This window comes from Cyprinodon tularosa, unplaced genomic scaffold, assembly GCF_016077235.1.
Source record: "Cyprinodon tularosa strain WSP-4 unplaced genomic scaffold, ASM1607723v1 ctg168, whole genome shotgun sequence".
Classification (NCBI taxonomy): Eukaryota; Metazoa; Chordata; class Actinopteri; order Cyprinodontiformes; family Cyprinodontidae; genus Cyprinodon; species Cyprinodon tularosa.
In genome coordinates, this window is record NW_024038513.1 from 516,682 (window position 1) to 539,759 (window position 23,078).

General features: G+C 43.1%; 1 protein-coding gene across 1 annotated transcript; it reads right to left on the reverse strand.

The window, feature by feature from the left end:
* Positions 1 to 1,589: 1,589 nt before the first annotated feature.
* Positions 1,590 to 17,996, reverse strand: pi4kb (phosphatidylinositol 4-kinase, catalytic, beta). Its single transcript, XM_038281167.1, is given in 12 exon segments — positions 1,590 to 2,098; positions 2,101 to 2,296; positions 4,607 to 4,739; positions 4,816 to 5,081; positions 5,162 to 5,285; positions 8,938 to 9,042; positions 9,120 to 9,229; positions 9,459 to 9,686; positions 9,758 to 9,985; positions 10,388 to 10,432; positions 16,793 to 17,143; positions 17,358 to 17,996. Coding segments are annotated over 12 exon segments (2,610 nt in total). The 3' UTR covers positions 1,590 to 1,913.
* Positions 17,997 to 23,078: the final 5,082 nt, after the last annotated feature.

The window sequence follows — 23,078 nt, forward strand, 5'->3', positions numbered from 1 at the left end:
TTACAAATCTAAGTGTACTAATCACAGATTCACGAGTGTGAATCAAACAATTTATTGTTAAATAGATATTTAGCTAGATGTTTATCTAACAAATTAAATATTTAGCTAGCAGCAAGCCATCTAAAGTTTGAAAATTAAATATTTAGTTTATTAATTAAATACAGTTTGGAGCTAAATATTTAAAAAACAAAACACCTAATTTGCAAACTACATATTTAACAAACTAAGTATTTAGTGTGTTAAAAAATGATTTCGTTAAAATTATATATGGTTTGGAAATTAAATATTTACTTGCAGACAAATTTTTCCGAAGTAATTTTTTCAATATGTAATTTATAAAAAATAAAAATTTCAAACAAAATATTTGTTAAATATTCAGCTTGTTATAAAAAGATTTAGCTTCAAACTAAACATTTTCCTGACAAACTAAATATTTAGTTTAGAAAATAAATATTTAACTTCCTGACAATTTTTATAACTGACAATCTAAACATTTAGTTTGGGATTTGATTTAAAAATTAATGAATCACAGAGTGAAAAAATAACCCCCTAATTTTTTCTCTTACAAATTAAATACTATATTAATATAATTATTAATCTAATATCCTAATTTTTGACTGCTTAACTTTACAAACAACCCTCATAAGCCAGTTTTTCTTTTTATTTCAGCAAATTCGAGTCGCTGATGTCGGCCAAGAAGCTCTTAGTCCACAGAAAAAAAAACAACCCTGTGGAGACAGGGTTGCCATGGTTACGAGGATACGGGTGCATTCTCGGATCTGAAGACTCAGCATGAAGCCCTTTTGTTAAATGAAGTTTTACAAAGATTGATTCTTTTCTTAAAACATCTTAAAAGTTTATTTTGGTTAAAAGAAAGTTACGATTGTAACTACGGTTCTATGAATCCCAGAGGACCGTAGCGCTGCGGTTAGTAGGGAGTGAATAGAACAAACTTCTCATCACCATCATCAGCCATTGCTGTCAAAGCTTCAATAATTCGATCCTACGGTGGCCATGAAGGACAATCCTGAAGCGTTCATTCGCTTCCTTTGGAGAAATACGGGATATGAAAAACAAAATAAAGCGGAAATGTGACGACCTTCATTACTTTCCTGTGAAATGATCGGTATACAAACCCAAAATATTTCTTGAAGATATTTTTTTGGCAGGAATGTAGCTTTGCTGAACTCAAACATCTGCTAAGATGGAGAAGATTTCATTACAAAAAAGAAAAAAAAAAAAAATCGAACTCAATCGTTTCCTGAGTTTATTCCCGATGCGTAAAAGCTTTTTCTCAACGACTTCTTCCTTATAAAATGTTTTCCTGACACCGGACGATGTCCTATAATACGTGAGCCTAATTGATACCAGTGCATATTATGTATCCATGGCAACGACGGGGCGGTCCAGGTAGAGTCTGCAGATGCTGCAGAATCAGGAAGTATTCAGGAAAGGTGATACCTGTAAGCAGCAGGTGCTTCCGGCCATTTTTAGTACGAAAGCTGCTCACTATTATGCACGAGGCCCCAGCAGAGCTCGCTCGGGGGGGGGGGGGGGGTCCACCAGGTAAACAGGGACAGACGACACTCTGCAGGTGGACACTGGCTGGTTTTAATGGCTCAAACATTCACAGACGTCAGTCATGGAAAACACACAGAGGTCCGTTCAAACGTCCTGCTCACTGTTCACAGTTCAACTAAAACTGGGCTGCTCTCCGATTGGCCAGAAGTCCTCCTGATCAGCCAATCAGAAGCCTCCACCCAGTTCAGAACAACAAAGCATAAGAGGAGGAAGACGGAGATTTAAAAAATTAGGAAGAAGAAACTAAAGGAAAAGGACAACAAACACAAAGCTGGAATTAAAGAAGAAGAGTTTCTAAAAGCGCGGAGAATTCCCAGAACGTGTGGCGGAGGTCACATGATGCCGTTGGTGAGATACTGGAAGCCGTCGTACAGTTTGGTGGTGAGGGACCTCATGGATCCGTCCACCAGCTGGTCGATCAGTAGTTGCAGCTGCTCCTCAGTGAGGGACATGTGGAAACGCTCCTTCAGGCCTCGCATGGTGCTGGAGCCGTGGAAGCAAGGCAGCTGGGAGCCTGAAGGAAAAACCACAGAGAAAGCTGAGGTGGGCGGCGGTACGGGAACAGGGGCGTAGTGGGACGCCCTGTTTGCTCACCTTGCTGCATGATCTCTACAATCTGCAGCACTCGGTCCATGTGCTTCCTGGCTGCAATCAGCCCCTGCAGCATCAGCATCTTGTAGTAGTTAAACATGTCTCCATCTGGGCCGCCCATCACCTGCAAGACAAGACCGAGGGTTTAATTCAATTCACTTTATTTCTATAGCGCCGATTCACAACACATCATTCAAAGTTTTCTATCTAAGGAAAACCAGCTGATTGCATCGACTCATTGACTCTTCAGCAATCCCTCACACTAAGCATACTTGTAGCGACAGTGGAGAGGAAAAACTCCCTTTGAACAGGAAGAAACCTCCAGCAGAACCAGGCTCAGTGTGAGCGGCCATCTGCTGAGGCCCACTGGGGTTCAAGGAGACAGAAGCAGACATAGAAAAAGAAGCATAGATACAAAAGGCAACTGTCAACCAGCCCCAACATAACCAGTGCTAAGTCTTTTTTGCAGCTATTTTTCTTTGAATGGTTTTATTAGTATGTTTGATTTGGTGATAAGTGGAGGCGTTGCAGAGACAAGGGTGGAACTAAACTGAGAAATACCGGCTGTTTCTCTGTAACTCCATTTTGACGCTTTGTGTTTCGTGCTTCGCATGTGCGACTCCACTGCCTTAAAGGAATAGTACACCCAAAACATGATTAGCCTTCATTTTCTACTCACCCCCATGCTGAACAACACTCTGGAGTACTTTTTTGATATCTCAAATGCATCTGGAGATCTGGGAGGCTTCTTGCTGTCTGCTGACATTCAAATAATGGAGGTCTATGGCGCCCGAGGCAGAAAGGTCCATAAAAGTCCACAAAAAACGTGTCAATATTCCTCCATACTGCTCGTCCAATGTATTCCAAGTGTCCTGAGTGGGTAGCGTCCAGAATTTACTCGAAACGAAGTCATTTAGAATGTTTTTAGAGCATAAACAGTAGTGTATAGGATTTCCTGAAAGCGCGCACATGCGCGATCACGACGCTACGGAAGCCGGCAGACCAAACCAGATGAAAGTGCGCATTCAGCGTCTGCTCTGCCGATAATGCAAGCGTAGAAGAAGAAATTTGCTGTTTACCTGTGCAAAGAAAGAAACAACGAAAGAAAAATGTCTGAGGACTTCAGTGTTGAGGAAGAGCATGAGTTCTTTGCCGAGCTGAATGCGCACTTTCATCTGGTTTGGTCTGCCGCGGTTTCCGTAGACTCGTGAACGCGCTTCTAGGAAATCCTATACACTACTGTTTATGCTCTAAAAACATTCTAAATGACTTCGTTTCGAGTAAATTCTGGACGCTACCCACTCAGGACACTTGGAATACATTGGACGAGCAGTATGGAGGAATATTGACACGTTTTTTGTGGACTTTTATGGACCTTTCTGCCTCGGGCGCCATAGACCTCCATTATTTGAATGTCAGCAGACAGCAAGAAGCCTCCCAGATCTCCAGATGCATTTGAGATATCAAAAAAGTACTCCAGAGTGTTGTTCAGCAGGGGGGTGAGTAGAAAATGAAGGCTAATCATGTTTTGGGTGTACTATTCCTTTAATTCCCGTCGTTCTGAGCTTTAATGACTTCTTGCACTAAATCCACTGAGCCTCATGTATGTTCCCTGGTTTTAGCCATGGAGGAAACTCTTGGCTGGAGACAATTTTGGTTACATTTACACTTGCTCATATTTTCCAGACAAAAAGTTAATGGTGCATCTCCCAAATGTCCCGGCCGCAACAACGCTTTATTGGTTCCGCTATCGGGACGGAACCAATAATGGAGAGCCGCTATTTTTTTTTTTTTCTAAAAAGAAAAAAAATGTGTCACTTTTTTCGTTTTATTTAGATTACAAAAATAATAAAAATAATCCTACTTATGATGTTTTAAAAATTAAGACCTACGAAAGACTAATTTAAGACATTTTAATACCAATTAAGGCCTTAGTTTTATTTTGAAGGATTCAATGCCTTTTAAGGCTTTTTAAGGACCCGCTGGAACCCTGTTTATGAAAATGTAAATAAAACTGTTAGAGTTAGTAGTTTGCATATTAATATACTGGTAGAAAATACTATTTTTAGTAAAGTTCACACAAAATTAGATGTTTCAAGGAATTAAATTACATCCAGAAGTTCAGACTAATTCACCCAGATAGAACTAATTTATCACGATTTTATGATTCTTAATCGATAGGACTTGTAATGGAAACAAGGAATCGGAATCGTTCGCATTCAAAAGGAACCAAACCATTCCTGTTAGACAAAGATGAGGGTTTAAATTCACTTGACAGGGAGGAGACGATGGAAACTGCTGCCTGAGAGACGTTACTGAGGGTTTACTTTGTTCAGAAGCAGCAGCGCTCTAATCTGGGAGATGTTCCTCAACCTTTTCTCTGTCTACTCGTCCGCCTCCTGCAGACAGAACCTTCAGGTCTGATCCGACTCACATCCACAAACTCCGCCGTCAGTTTGAAGGCGGACGTCTCGAAGCCGAGGTTCCTGGGAGAGCTGGACAGGATGAAGCCGAAGTCGATGTGGATGATGTGTCCTTCGGCGTCCAGCAGGATGTTCCCGTTGTGCCTGAGAGGACAGAGCACAGAATCTGCAGCTGGGTTTCCGAAGGCAGCGAGCGGCGTGAACGGCGAGCGGCCCTCACCTGTCTTTGACCTGCAGCAGGTAGCAGATGAGGCTGTAACCGGCGCAGCTTTGGACGAAGTTCCTCTGAGCAGTGAGGAACTCCTCCGTGGTCTGAGCGCCGTGTTCCTGCAGGAAGTAGTCGAGCAGAGACAGCTGGCTCTGCTTCTTCACCTGGTGGATGGACACGGCGTTCACTACGGGCTCGATCATCCCACTGTCGTGGGACAGGACCAGGATCTTATAGGGCTTGATCCAGAGAGGAATGCGCTCCTGCTCCCAGATGGACTGCAGGGAGGAGGAGCGGGAAGGCATGAGGACTCAGAGAAACAGAAGCTAAGAGAGGCGGCGCCAAAGACCCGACGTACCTTCAGCTGCTGCAGCACCTGGTAGGCGAGCAGCTCCTGCCTCAGGTCATCGCCGCACTTCACAATGACCGACAGAAGCCTCCAGTTTGGTAGGTGACCATAAGGAGAACCTTCCCTGATCCTCCTGAGGGATGAAGACAGAAGAAGAGTTAAGATAATCATCAAACATTTGGTCTGTGAAGTTTTGATTGTCATTACCTTTGATCCCTGATTAATTTATTCCATGTTTCTATGATGTTAAAAGAAACAGCACTTAAAGTTTCTTCTATGATTAATATCTTGGTCATTAGCAAACAATAAGTTTGCTTAAAGGTGACATTGAGAATGTCAGGTTTCAGGGGGAATTGCTGATAATTATCATTGAAGATGTGTGAGTTTATGGCTCCCTGGCTGCCTGCTGCGTGTCTGAACTGATCAGGACAGTTCCTCTGTCTGGATATGCAGTTATAACCTTCACTCTGTACGTGGCAAAGATTAGGAAATGGAATGAGATCCTTCAGCTAAGAACGAAGTGTAATATTTTGATAAGGCTGGAGCCATGGATGTCTAATCATCTGCTAATGTGTCTGATGTAAAATAAGATGATGATGCAGACTGGAGATGGATAAAATACCTTTTTAACTGCCCAGAAGGGAGCAGCTGCCTTCTGTATATTCAGAAATTTCTCTGATCTGAGTAAGATTACAATTTCTATCAGAATATTGTGTCACATCTCCTGGTTATTTAATACATATAAGTTATGATGTTTTTATTTAAAGAGAGTTTGTCCTGAGTGATCTCTTTCCAGGAAAAAGAACCGAGATAGAGAGTGAAGGTGCAGACATTGAGCCTTTCTTTAACAAGAGTGTGGAGGAAAAAAAAATGCTGAGGTATGTCTGTTCTAATGCTGCGTTCACACCGGACGCAGCAGAAGCAGCGAGTTTACAGGCAAAGTCAATGGTTGACGCGCGTCAAGGCGCAGCAAAAGCGTTTTGAGCAGCAGGCGCAGGGCCTCTGAGCAGCTGAAGCAGCGCATCGGGAGCGTTTAAGCATCTGACGCGCGTGACGCGCTGCTGCTCGTGATGGAAAAATTGAACTTTTGCTGCTTGACGCGCGTCAACCAATCAGAGAAGCTGATCTGGGAGTTGACAGGGAGAGAGACACATGGCTGATGATACAGAGCGCTGTGTTCGCTCCTCTGAAAGTTTATTAACGCCTAAATTACCGTACTTTCACGACCATAAGGCACACCATACTAAAAGGCGCACTCTCAGTTATGTGTCCCATTTCTGTATTTAACACACACATAAGGCGCACCGGACTATAGGGCGCGTTTTTTATATACAGGTACATGTCCTCTACTACCTTTAAATACCTCTACTGCGTATTTAAAAATACAGCGGGGGCAAAACTGAGTATGACTGTGCTTTATTCATGTATTTATTACAAAGTATTAATCAAACCTGGCAGCTGGCCGTGAGACAGACACATCGCAGATGACACAGCGCTGTGATCACTCCTAAATTAACTTAAAATCCTGAAACCTGCCGACGGAATATGTTCGCTTTTATTGCCGGTATCCTGGTGCCTGCAGTTAAAATTATTTAGATGAAAAACACCTGCCAGCAGCCGCGGTGAGGCTGCTGTTGAAGGGATTTACTGTCGGTGCACCGCTGGTATGTGGGGGTCTGAGCGCCTCCGACAGAAATAGATAATCTGGATGAACTGACTGCAATTATTAAGTTTTCAGGTGGACTTTCTCACTTAAAAACATATTAAAACTACTTTATTCCCACTGATCACAGCAAATATAGCTGCAAGATTTAGATTATTTAGATGGAAAAACACCTGCCAGCCACCGCGCTGAAGAGGAGGAGACGCGCCCAGAGGCTGCTGTTGAATTAAGTTTTCAGGTAGAAAAATAGAGCGGGAGCAAACCTGAGGATGTTTGTGCTTTATTCATGTATTTATTACAAGGTATTAATCAAACCCATCAAAGTCATCATCCTCTGTTTCTGAATAAAACAGCTGCGCTAAATCAGACATGCCAATTTCCCCTTCTTCGCTGTCAGAGTCACTTTCCGTGCAGCGCAGCTCCTCAGAAATAATGCCGTCTGTCACCCATCGCTCCCACGCCGCTCGCAGCCTTACTTTGAACGGCCGCTTCACACCGATGTCGAGCGGTTGAAGTTCCTTTGTCAGACCCCCCGGGATAACGGCGAGCACAGCGTTCATTTGATTCACCTTTTTTTCACATCGGCTGTGAGATGGGCACGCAGCGATGGTGATGCGTGGAAAAAAACACCTGGTCTCCTCACATACACCTGCCTGCATCATCTCCTCATTCATCCAGCCTTTTTCATTTGCGTTAATATCATATGTCATCAGAGCGCTGTGTCTGTCTCGCTGTCAGCTCCCAGATCAGCTTCTCTGATTGGTTGATGCGGCGCGTCCAGCAGCAAAACTTCAACTTTTCCATCTTGAGCAGCAGCAGCGCGACGGGCTGCGCCTGCTGCACCAAAACGCGCTGCATGACCTTTTGCTGCACCTATACGCGCGTCAACCATTGACTTTGCATGTAAACTCGCTGCTTCTGCTGCACCTGCTGGGTCCGGTTCACACCGATGTCGAGCGGTTGAACAGCGAGCACAGCGTTAATTTGTTTCCCCATGTTTTTCACATCAGCTGTGAGATGGGCACGCATGGAGTTACATATTAACAGCGATGGTGAGGGGTGGAAAAAAAACACCTGGTCTCCTTACATTCAGCCACTCTTTCATCATCTCCTCAATGAGGTGGTCTCAAAAGTCGCAGTTACAACACACATAGGGCGCACCGCACCAAAGGGCGCACCGCACATTTTGAGGGAAAAAAAAGACGTTTAAGTGCGCCTTATAGTCGTGAAAATACGGTAACTTAAAATGCAGAAATCTGCCGGCAGAATATGTTGGCTTTTATTATCCTGCTGCCTGCAGTTTGGATTATTTAGATGAAAACCACCTTCCAGCCGCCGCTGTGAACCGTGAGGAGGCGACCCGGCCAGAGGCTGCTGTTGAAGGGATTCCTACTGACAGCACTGCTGGTATGTGGGGGTCTGAGCGGCTCCGACAGAAATAATATTGGAAGGCAGGATGATAATCTGGATGAACTGACTGCAATGATTAAGTTTTCAGGTGGATTTTCTCACTTAAAAACATATTAAAACTACTTTATTCCCACTGATCACAGCAAATATAGCTGCAAGGCAAAGAAAGGAGAGAGTAGCTCCGCCCAACGAGTTTCAGACACACTTTTGCACCGCGCAGCCAGAGCAGCAAAGCTGCTTCAGCTGTGCGTCAGAACTAAACTGGTACAAGCAGCAAAACTTAAGCAGCAGACGCGATTTTGCTGCTTTTGCTGCGTCCGGTGTGAACGTAGCATTAGGATCACAGGCTCCAAACGAAGGTCATGAGAGACAAGAATGAGTCACAAAGTCTCCTTCATGGTATGAAGGGGAGGACTGTTGTTTTGAAAAGATCCATCTGGGAGCGGCCATGATGAACTCAAGTTGTTTTTCCTTCAAATGTTCGTGGTGAGAAAGTTCTTTATGTAGGGGTGGGATAGTTCCAGGGAGAGTGTGTTTATTGGGAGTTGTTGTATAAATGTTTGTACTGAGCTTTGCCCAGTCAGAGCCCCATCTCTCCGTCTGAGGACGTTAAATAAATTTGAAAATTTTCTCAGTTTCTCCTGAACTTCGCAAGAGCTCCGTCTGTCTGCGAGGCCTGGTGAAGAGAAGAAGCTGCAGAGATGTTACCTACCGGACCTTCTCCTCCCAAGGCTCCTTCAGGGCCACAGCTGACGGGTCCTCCGGGTCCCGTTTGAAGGTGGTGGGGGCCTGGGCCAGCTGCTCGGACAGACGGCGCCTGGAATGAAGACACAGGAGGAAGTCGGACCAAGCGGCTGCTTCCGATCTGAACCTCGGTTCTGGTTTCCGTGGTACCTGATGTCTCCAGCGGCGATGAAGACGGGCTCCTTGCTGTCGAGGCTGGTGATGCTGTCCACTGAGAACTGGCTGATGTTGTCGCAGCTGTTGGCGTGGCCCTCTGGGAGCTGGGGGTGGGGGCAACATGTCTGTTAAACCAGAGCTGGACGCATGGCGCCCTCAGGGCTGTGTCCTCGGCCCACGCGCTTTTATTTCAGTTAAAAAAAAACTTCTTTTTTGGGTCCAGAACTGAAATATTCTGGTCCTGACAGGATCAAACGTTTACTGTTCGTCCTGCGACAGTCGCTGCTTTGTGACATAAACGTGACATCACTTCCTGTGAGGGTGGAGTCTTACCTCCACCTGGAGCTCTCCGATGTCGTCCACAGACCAGGCTTCGTCGTTGTTGTCGTAGTTCGGGACGACAGAGAGGCTTCCGGCTCGCTGCTCCACCATCATGCCGCAGTCCGGCAGGTTCTCCACTGAACGCGTGCTCCTGATCCGGTTCTCCGGGATCCTCATCGGAACGTTGGACGTCTCGAAGTTCTCACATTCCAGAACCTCCACGTAGATCAGGTACGGAGCCTGAGCAGAGAGCAGGAACGGATTAGACTCACCAGGCCCAATGGCAGCGAGCGGAGGACGGGTCGTCTCACCTTGTCTTTGGAGTTGAGCACGACGGCCTGCGTGTGCGGCACCCGGACCACGTGGTGGTCGAAGGCGGCGGTGGGCAGCCAGACCCGAGCCGGGAGCTTGTGGTTGAGCAGCGACAGCTCGGAGATCAGCCGCTGGGTCTTCTGCTCTTTGGTGGGCAGCGTGGCCAGCCGCTTCCCGATCCCCATCAGGGATTTCATGAACTCCCTCTGAGGAGCCAGGCGCACCGGCTGCAGGAAGCAAAGGAGATCAGGTGACACAGGGGGGCGGAGCCTGGGCCGGGAGGGGTCAGGACAGACGGAACAGAGCGGCTGCTGTCTGTGGGTCAGGTTTAAATGTTAGAGCTGATGTCCTGACAGCCATCAGCTGAACTATCTGGATCAGAACCAGGGAGGAAACCTGACACACAGACCCAGAACCGATCAGCAGGAGCAGACATAAAGACAGGTCCAATTCTGATTGGTTAACCCAAAACCTTCAACAGACGACAGAAAGACAATCACACCGTCCGAGTCCACAGAGGAGCAGCTAAACTTCTATGGACCGGACCAGAACCAGCAGCCCAGACTCCACGACAGAACTCATTTCCCACAATTCCCTTTGAGTTTGGAAGACGTACGGGCTGAACTTACGGGACCAGAATCCAACTCCAGACTGTCGGAGCTGGAAGCGCTGTCCTGAGGGTCAGAGGAAGAAGCTGCTGATTGGTTCCTGTCAGGTTAGACGTTTAAACACGCAGAAAGTTCCAGCAATGTTCCGGGTTCTAAAGTTACCTACTTCACTAATCAGTCCCTCTTGGCTTATTTCTCTGTTTTATCATTTATTTCGCTCCATTTGTCAATAAAAGCATCGCTTTGTTTATTTACCAACAGTAAACCAAAGTGACCAGAGGTCGGATGTTGATCAAGAACGCGACAAATAAACCGATAAAAGTCGCAGACTGTACCATTCCTACGGGAAACACAACGTAAAGACGACCAGAGCAGCTTCAGATTAAACGTTTAAATCTAACGGTTAGAAAAGCCTTTTGTAATTGGATGTTTTAATATAAATTAATTATTAAATATTAGGGATGCACGATATAATCGGCCCCCTATCGGTATCGGCCTTAAAACTGAATATCGGACATTGGCCACCCCACCGATATTTAACCCGATAATAAAAGCAATTTTCGGGGTGATCACAGAGTCTGGGAGCGGCCATTTTCCCCCAAATATAGTAGCCCCTCCCTCCTGCCATCTTCCAGCAGTGACGTCACGGTGCGGTAAGCCTAGCGCCATTCTCCCCGCTTTCCAAGCTAAATCAATGGGAACTACTAGACACATCTGCAATCAACAACAATTATTGAAGATTTCCAGAGGACTTCACCATTGAAATTCACCAGAGCTATAGTGAAACTGACAATGCCCACGTGCATGGCAGCTGGATGCTGGAATACATCGGGTAAAAATGAAAAAAAGAGTTATTCCACCTTTCTGATTCCTGATCCTCCACGGACGGGTTGGTCGTTGGATCGCCAACTTGAAGAGGGAGGATTTGCCATCGAACTTCTGGCCAGAGAAAAAACCCGTAATATGTAGCCAACATTTGGAAGAAGAATGTTTTCAAGATGACTTGGATAATAGCGCGTTGTGACAAACACCAGATACAGCACTGGGACTTGATCAACAGCCGATACCGCACCGTGACAATGTCACTAACCAGTAGGTGGCAGTAGTGTTCTTTGACAAACATGGATGCCTCCAGTAAAGCACATTCACATGAAAATTACTCTCAATTAAAAACACTGATCATTTATTGAACAGGATGGAATCATTTCAGATTTAAAGAACTTCAAGAAGTTTGGATTCTGAATATGACCAGACATTTTTATTTTGTTTATTGATTAACACTAAATCCATGAAATCACTGCAAACATATTAGTTTTAGGTATAAATAATGATTCCTTCCTGACTATACTTATAAATCTGATTATAAATACCTTTCATTATCACTCACTTTAAAAGTAAATAATGTTTCCATTATGGATGCACGATATAATCGGCCCCCTATCGGTATCGGCCTTAAAACTGAATATCGGACAGCGGCCCCCCCACCGATATTTAACCCGATATTTGATCAGCTTCTGAGTTTCTAAAGTCTAAAAAAAAAAAAATACTTCTTCTTCTTCCTCAAAAACTTCTTTTTTACAGACTTAAAAACTTCTAAAGACGACGGAAAAAATATCGATACATTAAAATATCCCAATATCTTCATATGCTGATATATTGCTATTTAAAAACACCATATCAAGTATATGTATATTATTTTTCAAAGTGTCAGAAATGGAAAATAAAACTGCTATTTTCAATGACTACTTATTTTTTTCCAGCTTTAACATCGGTATCGATATCGGTTATCGGCTACATGAGTTTTAAAATATCGGATATCGGCCAAAATCCCGATATCCTGCATCCCTAATAAATATTACAAATTGATTCAAAATTATCCTCAAAGCTTATTGTTAAATTCAGATTGAAAAGCCACCATTTATTAATCTGATAATAAATACCGTTTCTTATCACACATATAAAAAGGGTCAGATTTTTTACATTTCTATTTATTTTTTAGAATCTTTTCACTTTCTCACTTTCATCACCGACCAAACAGCTTATTTACAGTTAAGTTTCCTCCTATTAACAGTTTCTAAACATTTTAGCTACAGCTTATAAACCAAGAGTCGCACTAAACTAAACGAAAAAGGGAAACACAGAAGCAGCAGTTAATGAATGGAGAGGAGAGATGATGCTTAAAGATAGATTTAAATGTCGGGTATAAAGAAAACAGAAATGGAAACTAGGAATGCACGATATTGGGATTTTGGCCGATATGCCGATATTTTAAAACTCATGTAGCCGATAACCGATATCGATACCGATGTTAAAGCTGGACAAAAATAAGTAGTCATTGAAAATAGCAGTTTTGTTATCCATTTCTGACACTTTGAAAAATAATATACTCAAATATATTTTCATATGCTGATATCAAATAGATTTTTATAAACGCGGTATCGATCTATTTTACTTTCAAAATCTCGTGAAATTTCATCGTTCGGTTACAAACTCTCGTGATATTTTGCAAATTCTTGTCAGATTTTGTTAGTAAAATAGATCGATACCGCGTCAATATATCAACATATAAAAATATTTTTGGGGGATTTCGTAGCATAACGATGACATATAGCAATATTTCATTAGTAAAAGAGATTGATATGGTGTTTTTAAATGGCAATATATCAGCATATGAAGATATTGGGATATTTTAATGTATCAATATTTTTTCCCTCGTCTTTAGAAGTTTTTAAGTCTGTAAAAAAGAAGTTTTTGAGGAAGAAGAAGAAGTATTTTTTTAAATTTTTTTAAGAGACTTTAGAAACTCAGAAGCTGATCAAATATCGGGTTAAATATCGGTGGGGTGGCCGATGTCCGATATTCAGTTTTAAGGCCGATACCGATAGGGGGCCGATTATATCGTGCATCCATAATGGAAACATTATTTACTTTTAAAGTGAATGATAAGGAAAGGTATTTATAATCAGATTTATAAGTATAGTCAGGAAGGTATCATTATTTATACCTAAAACTAATACACTATATTGCCAAAAGTATTTGCTCACCCATCCAAATTATTGGAATCAGGTGTTCCAATCACTTCCATGGCCACAGGTGTATAAATTCAAGCACCTAGGCATGCAGACTGTTTTTACAAACATTTGTGAAAGAATGGGTCGCTCTCAGGAGCTCAGTGAATTCCAGCGTGGAACTGTGATAGGATGCCACCTGTGCAACAAATCCAGTCGTGAAATTTCCTCGCTCCTAAATATTCCACAGTCAACTGTCAGCTGTATTATAAGAAAATGGAAGTGTTTGGGAACGACAGCAACTCAGCCACGAAGTGGTAGGCCACGTAAACTGACGGAGCGGGGTCAGCGGATGCTGAAGCGCATAGTGCGAAGAGGTCGCCAACTTTCTGCAGAGTCAATCACTACAGACCTCCAAACTTCATGTGGCCTTCAGATTAGCTCAAGAACAGTGCGCAGAGAGCTTCATGGAATGGGTTTCCATGGTCGAGCAGCTGCATCCAAGCCATACATCACCAAGTGCAATGCAAAGCGTCGGATGCGGTGGTGTAAAGCACGCCGCCACTGGACTCTAGAGCAGTGGAGACGCGTTCTCTGGAGTGACGAATCGCGCTTCTCCATCTGGCAATCTGATGGACGGGTCTGGGTTTGGCGGTTGCCAGGAGAACGGTACTTGTCTGACTGCATTGTGCCAAGTGTAAAGTTTGGTGGAGGGGGGATTATGGTGTGGGGTTGTTTTTCAGGAGCTGGGCTTGGCCCCTTAGTTCCAGTGAAAGGAACTCTGAATGCTTCAGCATACCAAGACATTTTGGACAATTCCATGCTCCCAACTTTGTGGGAACAGTTTGGAGCTGGCCCCTTCCTCTTCCAACATGACTGTGCACCAGTGCACAAAGCAAGGTCCATAAAGACATGGATGACAGAGTCTGGTGTGGATGAACTTGACTGGCCTGCACAGAGTCCTGACCTCAACCCGATAGAACACCTTTGGGATGAATTAGAGCGGAGACTGAGAGCCAGGCCTTCTCGTCCAACATCAGTGTGCGACCTCACAAATGCGCTTCTGGAAGAATGGTCCAAAATTCCCATAAACACACTCCTAAACCTTGTGGACAGCCTTCCCAGAAGAGTTGAAGCTGTTCTAGCTGCAAAGGGTGGACCGACGTCATATTGAACCCTATGGATTAGGAACGGGATGTCACTTAAGCTCATATGTGAGTCAAGGCAGGTGAGCAAATACTTTTGGCAATATAGTGTATGTTTGCAGTGATTTCATGGATTTAGTGTTAATCAATAAACAAAATAAAAATAATAGTCGGGTCATATTCAGAATTCAAACTTCTGAAAGTTCTTTAAATCTGAAATGATTCCATCCTGTTCAATAAATGATCAGTGTTTTTAATTCAGAGTAATTTTCATGTGAATGTGCTTTACTGGAGGCATCCATGTTTGTCAAAGAACACTACTGCCACCTACTGGTTAGTGACATTGTCACGGTGCGGTATCGGCTGTTGATCAAGTCCCAGTGCTGTATCTGGTGTTTGTCACAACGCGCTATTATCCAAGTCATCTTGAAAACATTCTTCTTCCAAATGTTGGCTACATATTACGGGTTTTTTCTCTGGCCAGAAGTTCGATGGCAAATCCTCCCTCTTCAAGTTGGCGATCTAACGACCAACCCGTCCGTGGAGGATCAGGAATCAGAAAGGTGGAATAACTCTTTTTTTCACTTTTACCCGATGTATTCCAGCATCCAGCTGCCATGCACGTGGGCATTGTCAGTTTCACTATAGCTCTGGTGAATTTCAATGGTGAAGTCCTCTGGAAATCTTCAATAATTGTTGTTGATTGCAGATGTGTCTAGTAGTCCCCATTGATTTAGCTTGGAAAGCGGGGAGAATGGCGCTAGGCTTACCGCACCGTGACGTCACTGCTGGAAGATGGCAGGAGGGAGGGGTTACTATATTTGGGCAAAAATGGCCGCTCCCAGACTCAGTGATGGCGACGAAAATTGCTTTTATTTCTTAACTAGTTAACGCTAAATTCATTAAATCACGGCAAACGTTTTAGTTTCAGGTGTAAATAATGATCCTTTGATGCGTGCAACATTTTTTCATGAATGATGGATGAATGATGACTCAGCAGGTTTCTCCTTCATTCTAACGGAAAACTTTCTGTTTTTAAACCCAACAGAATGAAGAAGTTAAGTTTCCTGTCAGCAAGAATCACTTCCTGTCTGATGCTCATCATTAAAACTGTCAGCAGTATGAAAATCAGTTGCACTATTGATGAATTACAGCCTGCAAGACGCCGTGCAGGGATAAAATCTACAGATAGATCTTAAAGGAATAGTACACCCAAAACATGATTAGCCTTCATTTTCTACTCACCCCCATGCTGAACAACACTCTGGAGTACTTTTTTGATATCTCAAATGCATCTGGAGATCTGGGAGGCTTCTTGCTGTCTGCTGACATTCAAATAATGGAGGTCTATGGCGCCCGAGGCAGAAAGGTCCATAAAAGTCCACAAAAACGTGTCAATATTCCTCCATACTGCTCGTCCAATGTAATCCAAGTGTCCTGAGTGGGTAGCATCCAGAATTTACTGGAAACGAAGTCATTTAGAACGTTTTAGAGCCTAAACAGTAGTGTATAGGATTTCCTAATAGCGCCCCCATGCGCGCTCACGATTCTACGGAAGCCGGCAGACCAAACCGGAAGAAAGTGCGCATTCAGCGTCAGCTCTGCCGATAATGCAAGCGTAGAAGAAGAAATGTGCTGTTTACCTGTGCAAAGAAAGAAACAACGAAAGAAAAATGTCTGAGGACTTCAGTGTTGAGGAAGAGCATGAGTTCTTTGCCGAGCTGAATGCGCACTTTCATCCGGTTTGGTCTGCCGGCTTCCGTAGAATCGTGAGCGCGCATGGGGGCGCTATTAGGAAATCCTATACACTACTGTTTAGGCTCTAAAAACATTCTAAATGACTTCGTTTCCAGTAAATTCTGGATGCTACCCACTCAGGACACTTGGATTACATTGGACGAGCAGTATGGAGGAATATTGACACGTTTTTGTGGACTTTTATGGACCTTTCTGTCTCGGGCGCCATAGACCTCCATTATTTGAATGTCAGCAGACAGCAAGAAGCCTCCCAGATCTCCAGATGCATTTGAGATATCAAAAAAGTACTCCAGAGTGTTGTTCAGCATGGGGGTGAGTAGAAAATGAAGGCTAATCATGTTTTGGGTGTACTATTCCTTTAATGCTCTGTCGTGTTCTCTGGGACGTCTACAGCCTCCCTGATTAAAAGCAGCTTAAACTAAAACCAGGTGAGCAGCAGACGGGATCCAGGTGAACTTTCTTTGACTCTAAGCTGATTGGATGACGTCGCCTCAGACAGTGACATCACGTCTCACCTCGTCCTGGCTGCTCTCCACCTTCGGGTTGCTAGCCGTCCTCTTTAGGTTGCTGCTCAGACTGATGCTGACCGTGGCGTCAGATTTGGAGCGCTGATGGGTCCGTTTGGACGGAGACAGGGCGTGTTCCGTCGTAAGGCCCCCGGGGGACGCCGCGGGGCAGAACGGGGTCAGAGTCAGCTCCCTTCTGGCTCGGGGCCCGGAGGGTTTGAGTTCATCTGACAGGATGAGCTTCCTGAGTTTGGTTCCTCTGGAGTGGCGCTGTGTGGAGATGTGCATGTCGGAGGAGTACGCTCCCAGCAGCCAGGCGCACTGCAGGCTGAAAGAGATGCTCTGCCTGCAGCGGTGCACCTGCAGAACCAAACGCAGGGTGAAATAACCCCCACACACAAACACAGAGAGAAACTTCAATCAAAACGACTTGATGCTGATAAATGGACATCTTTCTCTCCACTAGATGGCGACCTTCAGCTGTTCTAAAAGTTTCCCTGCTCCTCTACAATAACCTTACAGTGGTTTTCACCATGGCAACCGACATAAACAGAGAACAGGAGGCCACACCCACCAAGTAAGGCTTGATGGCGTCGCCGACGTCCTCGTCCATGTGGATGTACATGTTGAGGAGCTGCGGCAGGTAGAAGTCCACGTCCTCGTGCGGGAAGCTGAAGAGCCGGTTCCCGATGTACGCCTGCACGCCGGGCTCCTTGGAGCTGTGCAGGTAGGAGATCGCCATGGAAACGTCAAACAGCTTAGACTCGAAAAGGCGCAGCAGCCACGACTGTTTGGAGGGGTTGTGTCTCTGCCGACGCCGCGCGCTCTTCACCGAGCCGGGCGCTGGGCCCGTCGGGTCGTCATCCTCCTCGCGGATCTGTGGCGTCTTGATGGCGGGCGTGGGAGGAGCGTGGGAGGCCTTGTCCGTCGCCGGCCCGTTTTGTCGCTGGTCGGGCTCGGCGTCCACCTGCCCCAGCTTCACCTTCTGTAGGACCTCCCGACACGCTCGCTGGGCCACCTCAGGGTCTATCACCAGGCTCAGCTCGCTGACGCCCTCGCTGATGACGCACAGAGGGGGCGTGGCTGTCTGGGGGGGTCCACATGAAGAGGAAGGGGTGGAGGGAAGGGACTGGGAAGGGGACGAGCTGATGGAGACGGAAGGGCTGTTCTGGCCAGAGGGGGCGGGAGAAAGATCTTCCTGTGTGTCCTCCATAACGGCTGCTGAGAGGCTCCGCCCACCGCCACTGAAACAGAGAAACACGGCCCAGAGGTCATACAGGTCACCAGGAAGGCCTGCGGGAGCAGGATTACCCGATAGAGATCAAACGATGCTGGATATTTTCAGGCCAGTGGTGACATCATCATTACACGAGTCTTAATATGAGCAAAAACAAAAAACATTAACAAATCGAACAAAACATCACATGATATCAAAGCATGTCTGCTAATCGCTCTAAAGCCGCGCATACGCGGTACGATCTTTGATTATGATCTGAATTAAAGATCATTTCAAATTTACTCTTAGTTTATTTAATGTTATTACTGTACTTATTATTTTAAAAATAGGATTTAGTCCACAAGCATCCTCATTCACATTGTCCCCTAAATGTTCACATTATATGTTTACATTATTTATTGGCTGCATCTAAAAATATATAAGATATTTTCAATTTAAATATAGACATGAAATAATAAAATATAACCTAAATCACATCATTGCACTATTAGGTCAATAAATCAATTCAGTTCAGTCTGTCAAATAAGCTGCCTGTAGTGTCTTTAAAGGACCAGCAGGTGTCAGTATTCAGTCAGACAGGATCAACACAGCATCAATACAGTTTGGCAACATGTGAAACGCTTCCAGTCCTCATTAACCATCACTCTACTTCACACTGAAACAATAATCAATAATTGAAGCAGTCCTCAACTGATTTAGCAGCTGATTCAACTCTGCAGACGGGGCTGCTCGGTGGAGCAGCGGGTATCACTGTTGCCTAGCAAGCAAGAAGGTTCCGGGTTTGATTCACAGTCTTTCTGTGTGGGTTCTCTCCGGGTACTCCGGCTTCCTCCAGCAGTCCAAAAACATGACTATTAGGTTAATTGGCTTCTATAAATCCTCCTTAGTGTGTGTTTGAATGTTTGTCCTGTTTGTATCTGTGTTGCCATGCGATGGACTGGCAACCTGTCCATCATGGATCCCACCTCTCGCCCGCAGACAGCCGGAGATAGGGATAAGGGTGACAGATAATGGATGGATGGAATTGTTACCTAAAGTAAAATATACAGTCTCTAAAACAGGCCGTTCACTAAAAGAATTAAAGAATGAACCCCAGTGGGCCTCAGCAGATGGCCGCTCACACTGAGCCTGGTTCTGCTGGAGGTTTCTTCCTGTTAAACGGGATTTTTTTCCTCTCCACTGTCGCTACAAGCATGCTTAGTGTGAGGGATTGCTGAAGAGTCAATGAGTCGATGCAATCAGCTGGTTTTCCTTAGATAGAAAACTTTGAATCAATCTGACTGGATGATCTGGTGAACTGGAAACTGACCTGAGATGACATGATGTGAATTGGAGCTATAGAAATAAACTGAATAGAATTTAATTGCACTTCTAGAAGCCATTAGAAAATAAAACTCAAATATAAACATTTTTTTAACATAAAATACCCCCTTTGGGCATTAAAGGCATAATAGCTTTGAATTATTTCTTATGTATATTTTTAGGCTTTTCCAGTTGCAGTTCATTAAAATTCATGCATATTTTTTTTTCTATAGTGCACATATTTGTTTATTAAGAAATGTTAGTTTATTACAATCAATTAAAAACTATTTGAGACATTAATGGATAAATAATCAACAGGTTGCTGCGGTCTGAGGCGTCCTTTGTCTGAAGAGTCAGGAAAGTTGTGTCTTCCTTTAATAATCTGCAGCTCAGGTTAAGGTTTCCCATTTCTGTAACTTTTTTAAACAAAAACTAGATGTTTTATGAAACATCCTGCACCTCAGTTTAAATCATTATCATTAGCACATATTTTCCTATTTAAAGGCAAATATTTACACCACCCAGACTGTTAGAAGTGAATTCATTTGGCTTTTAAATTAACAAGTAAATAATTGATGAAGTAGCAGCAGCGGAAGAGTCCCAGCTCTTCTCTCTGACACAGTTACAACAAATCGGCTCCAAAGCGCCGGTTGCCAGTTATTATTATACATTATTAAACATATCAACACGACATAATGACGTCATGACCTATTTACAACCTTATTTCACTTCAAACTAGTTTTAAATAAAGTAAAAACTTGTTCATGTAAGTAGAGTACGATTTAGTTATTGAGGAGCTGAGCTCTGAACTGAATTTTCTTAAAGAAAAGAACCGAACCTGATCGGTTCTGGATGTTGGACTGGAATGCTAGCTGTTAGCTCACCGTTAGCTTCGGGTTTAATCACTGATGTTGGCTGAGAAAAGAGAAAAAACTTTGAGTTCTTCTGCACATTATTCTGAATGGTAAACTAATCCAGGTCTGAATATGGGTCAGAATTAATCGTTTCGGTTTGTTTTTGTTTGGGGCTCACAGACTTATAATCCGCTACCAAACAGGAGCAGACGAACCGAACCGAACCCAGTGACCCACAGAGACCATCAGGACTGCTCGACATAACGGAGAGCTGCAGCTTCAGAAGGCTGCACTCGGATAGCCCTGCTAATGGGCAACCGTTTAAAATGAACAGACTGTTAGCAGCAGCTAACAGCCGCCGTTTGAACTCTGCTAGCTCAGAGCTAACAACAGCTACTCTCAGCCTAAACCAACTGTTGCTAACTCTGTCAGCTTTGTTCCGGCGCGCGCCTAGGCGAGTTACACGGATGAAGTGGCGTGTCGCGTGTGGACAGGTGAGTTGCTGTTACCTGTTGACAACTTAGTTGCGCAAAAATAACGTCTCATGTGTAGTTTGTTGCCTCCATTTATTCCGTTTCGTTGTCATCTCTGCTGGCATCCAGCAGGGGGCGCAGGTGATCTGTTCTTCTGGTGCTTCTTCTTCTTCTGTGGGCAGGAGTTCGTTTATCGCGCAGCACTGCCATCTAGGGGGGAATTTACGCTACAACATTTTTTTTTGTTTTTAAAAGAAAAAAGAATCCACACATTTTTTTCACTGTTGTTACGGAGGAGGATTAGGGCCACTGATAAAAAAAGAATAATAATAATAACTGATTTCTAAATATTATTTCAGTTTAATATCGGTAGAAAGTAAACTAGCTCTATGGTTTTAATCACCCTCTGCTCTTCCATTAATGAAATAGCCTCAGGCACGTAAAAAGTCGCCTAATTCCGTCATTTTCCACCAATGTGTTCCTGTTTCTCCCAAACAACTCACATGTTTGTCAGTGAAGCTGAGTGCTCCACATCTCTGCCTTCATGATGCCCATCTACATTAAGATGCACAATTCTGAGATTAAAGTCAAAATTCTTAGATAAAAACTGAAATAAAATTACAAAATCAGTTATTTTTTCTCTAATCCTCTTCCATTGTTGTTTTTTAAACTAAAGTGGGATAAATACTTTACACGTTGATCTCAGAGTCTTTACAGATTTTACTTTTATTTATAAAAAATGTATGTTTAAACTCTTGTTCTGGTTTTTTATTATTAATTCATTGTGAATATGTCAAATGGTTTTGAACCTCAGGGCTTTATGAAATATGTAATTTGGACTTTGGGCACTTTTATGTTCTAGATTAAACCTCTGTGCCACTAATAATTTGACGGCTAATTTCAGCGTATAATGCATATCTGATGAAGGTCACAGCTATATCCTTGACATAAAGCATTACAGTGTGTGGGAAGTTTTTTTTATTTATTTATTTTTTTTAATCTGTGGATACAGAATAAAAACGGAAAAGTTCTTATTTTTTGTCATTTTTAATTACAGGCAGTTTATTAATTTGTGTCCTTATTCTGTTCTGGTTTTCGTTTTAATCTATTTTTTGATTGATTAATTGATTTCTTCATTGATTGACTGACTTTATTGAATCAGAATCAGACATACTTTAATAATCCCAGAGGGAAATTACAGCGGAGAGATGTACTCGTTACAAAGAAGACAAAGAATGAGCCAAAGGAAGAACAAAGTTTCATGGGATATATACAGAATATACAGTGCGTCCCTATATGGCAGATTTTTAAAATATTTTTATAGTAGGATCATTATACAGGGTTATTTTACAGGGTTTTTACATGGGTATTAATATAGATGGATGTTTATATATATAGTTATTTTACTGGGGGTCAGATATAGAGAAACAGGTTATTGCACATATTTTTATATTTATTTTTATTCGAAATCAACTTCCGTTTTCTTCTATGAAATTTACCTACGTTTTATTTTTATTATTTTTGTATACGTTGTTCATTCCAAAAATATTTGGAGTTTCAGAGTCGCAAATTAAATTTTAACAAATTACAGTATTTAGAATTGTATTGACCTATTTTTGTTATTTCATTTTAGGATATTTTACTGTAAACTTTATTTAAATTATGGTGTTAGATCAAACAACCGTTTTTTAAACTCTATATTTTTCTACTGTATTTGCTTATTTTTAATAAACGTAGATGGAGCTCGTCTGCCTGGCTGTGTGTTTCCTGGACGGGGCCGCCTGTGGAGCTGGTTGACAGTTGCCTTTTGTATCTATGCTGCTTTTTCTATGTCTGCTTCTGTCTCCTTGAACCCCAGTGGGCCTCAGCAGATGGCCGCTCACACTGAGCCTGGTTCTGCTGGAGGTTTCTTCCTGTTCAAAGGGAGTTTTTCCTCTCCACTGTCGCTAGAAGCATGCTTAGTGTGAGGGATTGCTGAAGAGTCAATGAGTCGATGCAATCAGCTGGTTTTCCTTAGATAGAAAACTTTGAATCAATCTGTAAAGTACAGAGTATTTTATCAATCTGTAAAGTATACATATATATATATATATATATATATATATATATATATATATATATATATATATATATATATATATATATATATAAAGTGCATGAGCCCATTTCTCCTCCAGGAGGTGCGGGACGCAATGATAAGATGGACGCTCCATTGGATATCATCTATATGGATCTCTTAATTATAATAAGTTTACCCACACATAAGAATACTGTTACATTAAAAAAATCATGACCTGTGTGTGTGTGTGTGTTTGTGGAGGGAAATTTGGACATGTTTGTGGGGTAAATAAATATCTGTGGCCAGATACTACTAACGATGCAAGTGACAAAATAAATAAACATATTTTTCCTGGAAAGTTACAATATAG